This window comes from Leptonychotes weddellii, chromosome 6, assembly GCF_054177405.1.
Source record: "Leptonychotes weddellii isolate Sample4059 chromosome 6, ASM5417740v2, whole genome shotgun sequence".
NCBI classification, from domain to species: Eukaryota; Metazoa; Chordata; class Mammalia; order Carnivora; family Phocidae; genus Leptonychotes; species Leptonychotes weddellii.
In genome coordinates, this window is record NC_138374.1 from 16,733,876 (window position 1) to 16,742,541 (window position 8,666).

At 40.7% G+C, this 8,666-nt stretch overlaps 1 protein-coding gene across 1 annotated transcript; it reads left to right on the forward strand.

Moving 5' to 3' along the window:
- Window positions 1–221: 221 nt before the first annotated feature.
- On the forward strand, window positions 222–771 carry LOC102729055 (ATP synthase peripheral stalk subunit F6, mitochondrial-like). The gene is made up of 2 exons (XM_006739520.2): window positions 222–238; window positions 328–771. The coding sequence occupies exons 1-2, from the start codon at window positions 222–224 to the stop codon at window positions 659–661; spliced, it is 351 nt and encodes a 116-aa protein (XP_006739583.1). The 3' UTR covers window positions 662–771.
- Window positions 772–8,666: the final 7,895 nt, after the last annotated feature.

An 8,666-nucleotide genomic window follows, 5' to 3' on the forward strand; every position in this document is an offset into this window, starting at 1 on the left:
TATGGACTCCAAGAAACAAACTGAGGGTTTTAGAGGGGAGGGGGTTGTGGGGATGGGTTAGCCTGGTGATGGGTATTAAGGATACCCATGCTGCATGGAGCACTGGGTGTTACACGAAAACAATGAATTGTGGATCACCACATCAAAAACTAATGATGCATTGTATGGTGATTAACATAACATAATAAAATAAAATTAAAAAGAAAAGAAAAAAATCGATAATGCATTGTGATGGTGGGTAGGTGGGTAGGGGTGGAGCCATCACCAGAAGCAGAATGCTGGAGGCAGCAGAAGCTCTGGCAGCTCAGGACTGAGTGCAAGTCACAGAATCAGCATGATTCTTCAGAGGCTCTTCAAGTTCTCCTCTCTCATTAGGTCTGCAGTCTCAGTTCATTTGAGGAGCAACATTGGTGTTACTGCAGTGGCATTTAATAGGGAACTTGATCCCGTACAGAAACTCTTCATGGACAAGATTAGAGAATACAGAACTAAGCTACAGGCATCTGGAGGACCTGCTGATACTGGCCCAGAGCACCAGCAAGACCTAGAGAGGGAGCTTTTGAAGCTTAAGCAAATGTATGGTAAAGCAGACATGAATACGTTCCTGGACTTCACATTCGAAGTTCCTAAATTTGAAGTCATCAAGAAGCGCCAGTCTTGAAAAAACCATGTAAAATTTATTTGGTAATTTGACCTAGATTAGTTGTACAACTGGATCAGAATAAACATACATTTCTCAACTGTCAAAAAAAAAAAAACTAAACTAAAAACAAAGAACTAGTTAATGTTTATTTTCACTGGAGCTCCCTAAATGTGAATCTTTATGAGCACTGTATAGTATAAAGCTGCTTCTAATATTTTTAAAAAATATGTCTAAATATGCAGCCTGAGTCAGAAATATTGCCATGAGAAAGAAAGAAGCCTTCTTCTTTATAGTGTATGAACTCGTGTGTGTGTGTGTGTGTGTTCACACCCACCTGCTTTCCAAGTGTTAGGCAATTTTAGTGTTGGCATATTCCTGTTAATCTGCAAGCATTTGCTTATTATTAATTACTCAGTGCTAACAACTCCCTCAGGTTTTAAAACAATCTTTTTTGACAATGGCTTTGCTGCTACTTAGAAACATAATTCTGTGCCACCATTTAGTAGGCAGGCCAGAAGTGTCCCTGTGTGAGTGCCATGTGGATTGGTTGAAGCAGGCAGGACTCTTGAACCTGAATGCAGCACTCAAATACAATGAAAGTCATGTTTAATGCTGAGGGGCTAAGGCCAAGATACAACATTATGTTCTTAAAGTTATACTACTGAAATTTTCCAGCTCAGCCTAGACTTCTACAACCTAGTGGTTATTCAAGCTTGTTCTTTAGTAATTGAGTTGTATCTCTAGTGTTTGAGGAGATAGTTTTCTACAGTTTCTTTCCTTTAAACTGGATTCTGCAAAGTCACAGACAGAATCCTATTAAGATCCTCTTCTAGGAAAAACAAGACTGAAAAAATATAATTATAGAGTTTCTAAGGGGTAAGAGGAAGGACTTGGGAGCTGGGAGGAAGGCTGGGCTAGGGCATAGGCATATAGAGGGCTAACACTATGTCTGTCATTGGCTCTTTTTGGCCTCTCTGCTACCTGAGTGTGTTCAAATTTGCCAAACCTTAAACCTCAAGGACATGATCAATACCCAACATTTATGCAGGCTGTGGAAATTGCTTTGTGGGCACAGGGAGAAAAGATCAGGACAAAATTTTATTAAAAGGATCACATGATATAGACACAATGGGCATTAGTACCTAAAGTCCATATAACCTTCCACAGTTTTGAGGAAGCTAATGATTAAGTATAGAATAAGGAGAAAATTCCCATTGTAAAGTTAAATTTTCTCTGACCTCAGAATGATGGATGAGGCAGAAAAAGGATACCTTCCAAGCAAACTCTGAAGTCTACCCCTTTTAATGGATATATAGTGACCACTTTTATGAATTGATGTATAAAAAGCTGGACTAGAATATTGTATCAATATGGTTAAAAACAACTCCCAGGTCCCAGAAAGGACTACAGACTGTGGCAAGAGAATATAAATGTATTACTAATGTATGAAACAATGTTACTGAAGGAAGTAAGGGGAAAAGGTGCTGATCTAAGTAACTGTGGAAATGAGTAGCATCTGTAAGTCTAAAAGAAAGGAACAGCACATGAGATCTGCACTCTAGTTGATAAAGTTATTTCCCATGAAAATACAGGTTATAAATTCTGATACTGCTTTACATACATACTTGAACAATTAAGTAAATGGGTAGTGGATAGTGGGAACCATATTTGTCACTGTTGGAGTAGTAATTTGCAGATAAGCAAGGGGAGGTGAATAGAATGATTCAGTGATGATAGATGAGAGTTGGAGACATCAGTAAGAACTCATGGTACCTTGATATACATACAGATGGTTGCACATAGAAATATTTTTAGATATGTGTATATATACAGGTTAGTATACACTCATATATTTGCTCCATCATTTGATAGGGCCTAAAAGAAATGACACCCAGTAGTAATGAGTATACCTCATACCCAGCTCTTGGTTTCTAATACCATTCCCCAATAAAAGAACCAGGATTTCTCAGAGAAATTGCTGTTATGAGGCCTGGGACAGGAAATATGCAAGATGATCCTGGAACATCTTATAGTGCCTTTGAAAGTAAGAAAGTGTTTTGTTTTGTTTTTTAAAAAAAACCAATAAAACAACACAATGGGGCATGTCAGAGGAGCACTGGAACCAACTGAAAGATCAATGTGCAAAGCCCCAAATTCTAACTGCTTCTTTGAGTTACATTTCTTTGTGAACTCCCATGCCTACACAAGTAATTGAATTTGTTTTTTCTCCTGTTAATCTGTTTCTTATCATTTTGATTCATGGGTCCCAGCCATTGAACCTAGGAGGCCAGAGGAAGAGTTTTCTTTCTCCTCTACATTGCTCTTTTGTAACTTTGAGGGAGTAGTTATGTAAAATGGCTACAAAAGCTGAGATTGAAGGCCCAGGCTGAGTTAAGGAGCTAGTGATGAGTTGAAAGAAGAGGAACCACTCCTGAAATGCTACTTTTCTTTAGACTCCACAAAGCTTAGAAGATAAAACCCTAAGCTCAAGTAAAAGACTGGGGCATTCTTCCTGATTGTCTCAGCATGCATGAGCATCCAACAGTAAGGGTACTTTACTTGGGTGTCATATGTTTCCCTGTATAATTTTCACAAGAACTGTGAAAGAAAGGCAGTTATTCACATGTTGTGGGTGAGTTAATAGGGGCTCAGAGAAATGAAGTGGCTTGTCTAAGTTCACATAGCTACAAAGTGTGGGGCCCCAGATTCAAACCTAGGTCTCTGTGATTCCCAAGTTCATCTCTCCCTTCACCCAATCTCTCATGTGCAGAGTGGTAAGGTAGATGATGACAAGTCATGGGAGGGGGGCTGGAGGACCAGGAGTGGTTATTGCTGGGGGACAGGCAAGGGTCTTGAGAGCCTACACTGGTGTGGTGGGTGTTGGGATGGACTAGAAGGGAAGGAATTGGAAGACTTGTAAAGAAACTAAGGTGCTACCTGGGGATTGACTGGCAATAGAGATCCATAACTACCATAAAATACTGCAACCTATTTCACACTAAGTTGTATTTTTTATGGGGGCCTCCAGAGATGTGAAAATACTTTTAGGCAACAAGTGGTTCAAAAGATGGTTGGTCCTAAAGCCAGTGGGTACCAAGGCATCTATCTCTAAGGAAGAGGCAGCATGGACCAGTGATATTTAGCCATTGTAAGGTCTTCATTTGACCAATGGCTAAGCACATGCAGTACTCCTTCTACCCCCACCGCTGACTCTGATGTTCATTACACAGATAGCTATGAAGTGCGAGGAGTAGGGTTCACTGTCAGTGTACAGGAAGCATCCCTTAACATTCCAGTGCTTCTGAGGGACAGGATGGGAGAGTTTCTACTTCTCTTTGTCATCCTAGAGGACAAGCGTATGCCAAATTTTCTAATTCTTCCCAAATAAATCAAGGAAAGAGTAATTTTGTTTCAAAATGTACTTCAGTATCAAAGGCTACCATTTATCCCTTCTCATTCCAGCTGAAGTGATTAATATTCAAGTTGGTGCTATGTAAAAGATTAAGCTTACTGTGTGTTCTCCAGCCATTTATGTTAATTGCAGCCTCTCATTTGTATGGAAAGATTCATAAAAGTATCAAGAGACACTTTATACTGAATTAAAAACTATTGGACTGGGTGTTTCAAGGCTCCTGCTCAGAAAAGAACAATTATTAAAATGTATTATTCAATTAAACACGGAAATCTATATCTATTTCCAAAAGTTGGGAGTAGAGGCAAAAGTGATGCCAGTTAGAACTGGTCCATTAAATCTGACAGTTGTAGCATATTATATTTTATGTGAAGCTGGGCAAGTGGACAAGAAGTATAGAGAGACTAATGATGGAGTTCAGGACACACTCCCCCCAAATATGGCCTTAGCATATTGAATAATTTAAGCTGAAGGTGTTTGAAAAAAACTACAGAAGCAGGAAGGTCACTCTGACCTTCTCCTCATTCTCTTCCTTCAACCAGGGCATTAAAACTCATGTGAGAGGCACCCTCCCTATACCAGGAGGAAAGGAGCATCTTTATCTCCAAAGGTGAAGGGATACCAGGCAAGAAAAATTCTAACAAACAGGCCTTTTTAAGTTTCCCCCAATTTACTATAATTACCTCATACTCCTTAACCAATAATATTTCTCCATGACTATTGACTCTTTATCTAATCGAGCATAATGATACACAGGTCTGTTTCTTTGGGTCTTCATTTCCTTATGAGGACTTCATGTCATGTAAGACTTATATTAAATAAACTTGTATGCTTTTCTCCTGTTAATCTTTGTTAGTTTAATTTTGATACTCAGCCAAGGACTCTAAGAGGCTCAAGGAAAACATTTCCTCCCTTAGACTAACAAAAGGTGGTAGAAAAATTCTGAGCTCATCTGTCTCCCCATTTCCTGATAGGTAAAAATAATTCTAGTTAGGTAAGAATCCCTTTAGAATTTTTTTTTTTAAGATTTTATTTATTTATTTGAGAGAGACAGAGAGTGAGCGGGAGGGAGGGAGAATCTGAAGCCGACCCCACACTGAGCTTAGAGCTGGATGCAGGGCTGGATCCCATGACCCCGAGATCATGACCTGAGCCAAAATTAAGAGTCAGATGCTTAACCAACTGAGACACCCGGGTGCCCCAGCCCTCTAGATTTCTAATACTTTCTTAAATTAGTTAATGAACTTTCAGGAAAGGTCAATCATCCACTCCGAAAGCCACCTGCAGATACTTGCTTCAAGAAGACAGTGATGGGCCGAAGGAGAGAACCAGAAATAGAGACCAGAATGAAAGATTCTTAATAGAGAGCAGATTTCCTAGGTTCAGTCTTTTCCTTCTTCTAGGAAACATGAGCCAATGAAATCCATTCTCCAAATCATCGGTGCTGCCCATGGTTTAGGCTTCCACTTACACTCTCTGTTCATCACTGTGTTTGAGGGGTTTTGAACTCACCTGCACTCCCTGTTTTACTGTAAATTTGTCAAGCCAAGGCATCCAGCAAGTTCAGACTCATCTGGCACAGAGTCTTGGCCCCCTGGTCCTGAGTACATTCGATATGTGCTGGCTGCTACTTTCTACTTCCTGGCTTGGCCAGAGCTTTATAGAACACATGTTACATAAGAATGGAAAATTGCTAGGAGGAAGGAAAATAGATTGCATTATTTTCAAAACCTATAACCAAAAGGCTTGTTTGCTGTCTAAATAAACCAGCCTGCTCTGACACACTCTAGAAATTTGGCATTTAGGATGTATAATAAGGAAGCCAACAGCTACTGCCTCCAGAATCTGTCAAGTGTGAGGAATGGGTTTCCCCCAGGCCAAGGTGTCTGGCATGTTGTAGGTTCTCAATAAATACTGAATGAAATCTGGATCTGACCATCATCTCTAGAGAATAGTCCCACTTGGCCAGGGATGGGGTAGCTTCAACATTTAGCAGATCTGTCTGAAAATTCCTCAAAATGAGAACTTTTGAGGTTGGTGTGATCATTGTTCATTCTCTCAAAAATCATTCCACTGGAGAAGTTTTGTCTCTGGGTTCAATTTGGTTTGGTTTGTTAAATGGGTGTTGAGTACCGATACGGCCCAGCTGCTATTCCAGGCAGTGGAAGATATAGAGGGTGATGACCCAGCCTCTGCCCTTGAGGATTTCCAAGTCTGTGACCCAAATATATTAATAAGTAGCATCTTTACTAAGACATTACCTTAGCTCAGGTTTTCTGTGTGAGACACCATGAGAACTAGAGCAGAAAGCAAATCCTTATAGGGTCCCAAGGTTATGAAACATACACCACTGCAGGACCTCCATGCTGTTTCCTCCTCTGGAATGCTCTCCACTCCCCTTCCTTAACTCCTTCTCATCCCTCAGATCTGAGATGATCATGTCTCAGGAAATGGCTCATTCTCAGAAAAACCTCCCCTAAGATCAAGTTTTCTTGCTTTATGTTCTCATGGAGCATCTAACTCCATTTTTAAAAGGACATTTATCAATGCTATATTTCCTTTTAAAAATAAAGTCTGGCTGCAGTACTGTATGTACATCAGGGATGGCGTCTGAATTTTGCTCACCTTTTTCTCTCCAATGCCATCACAGGGCCTAATGCAGAGAGTCACTCAATTATTATTCATTCATTCCACCCTCTACTCTAGTCGCATTTCATCCATTCATTCATTTGTTCAGTTATTTTCTTATTCAGTAAATATTAATCATAATATAGGCTACCATTAATTAAACCCCATTATGTTCCAAGCCTGCGCTAAGCACTTTGTAAATGCCATCTCATTAATTCCTCATGCTAACACCATGAGGAAGGTATGTAATAATATCCTTCATCATTTTATGAATGAGAGAAGGCACAGAGAAAGCAAGTGTGTTTTTTAAGGACACACATTCAGTAAGTGGCAGAGCAAGGATTTGAACCCAGTTCTGTCTGGATTCCAGTCTCATGTTCTTGATCTGCTCTCACAAGGAGTGGCAGAAGCAAGATCTCCTGGTGGTGAAGGGTTAAGACTGAAGTCAGTAGTCACCTCTTTCCTCATCTTGTTGGTGGAAAGCAAAATATGTCCCCGCTGATGAATTTAAATGTAGGTGAGCTGACAGGGTCAGAGAGCCATGTGTCCCAATTCTTTTCTCCCAGCTCCCACCCCAGCATCTCACCCAACATCTTACCTAAACTTTGTTTCCACCTGCCACGTTGGCTTCTTAGTTGGGCCTCTAGGTGTTGGAAGGGGAGCAGGATCTGTTTCAAGGCTCTCTGTAGCCTGCCTCTGCAGGAGTTTTAGGGATTCATGGAGGAAGGGAATCTATCTGGGGAGTGGCCGAACCATCCGTTTGGCAAAGATACCTGCTCATTACTTGGTGAGCAAAATGACTTCCGCATCTAATTTGTCAGCCTGGATAAATCAGGGCTATAGAAGGAGCTGTTACAGTACCCCTTCCTACCCAGTAACCTAATGCAATGTGGAATACTTCATTATCTTTCAGTTTTTACACCTATTCTGAACCTAATTATTGTTGTTGCCTCCAACTGCTCAGGGTTGAGCCAGCTGACAACTTATTATGGCTGCATCAGCCTTTTCTGTCACTAAAGATGTGTGTCAGCTGTGGCCTCCTAGAGTTTAAGGGATTAGTAATGAGCAGGAGATGAGTGAGGCTGAGCAGAGAGACATGGCCTCTGATTATGAAGTTTGATGTGTTAGAAATGTTGCTTTCCAAGTGAATTCTGATACAGGTTCCCAAGAGGGTGCACTGATTCTGAGAAAAATGGATAAATGGAACAAAGAGAAAGATCTCCCACGAATACAGTGCTTGGCATTTACTCTCACATGCACAACCTCATTGGACTATCAACCCCTTATTGAAGGGTTTGTTACTTTATAGTGCCAGACCTAGGTCTCTTTCAGAGAGATCAGCCCTTTCTTTACAGAGCCACCTGCTATGCAAACAGTTCTGAAGAGATCACTCATATGGAAATTATATTATTGCTATCCCAAACAAGGACACTTTTTGAGAATAAAAGGGAGCACTAAAATAATCAGTAGGCACTAACTGATCTGTAGCAGGTGTAAATGGGGACTCTCCTGGACAAACTAACACAATGACACGTGGACACATTGATATCTGCCCCCCAGTAAGAATCAAGGAGAAAACTCCTGCTAGCAACCCCTAGCTTTAAGAGTAAAGGGGGGCTGTGTGGCATAAAATGTGGAACTTGGACTGCATTTGACTGTGCAGATTAGCTGCCTTCAAGTCAGTGCCACTGTGGAGATCCCAGGGTTTCCAATGCAGTCTGATGAGAACAAAGGATGACAGTGGGCAACAGAGTCAGGTGGGAGGGTTTGAAGAGCAGCAGCTTGCCACTGGTGAAGAGACCAGGCCAAAGAGAAAACTGGTTAAGAAATGTGGCCCCTTTTTGATGGGGTCTTTGTCTGGTTTTGGGATCAAGGTAATGCTGGCCTCATAAAATGAGTTTAGAAGTTTTCCTTCCATTTCTATTTTTTGGAACAGTTTCAGAAGAATAGGTATTAATTCTTCTTTAAATGTTTGGTAGAATT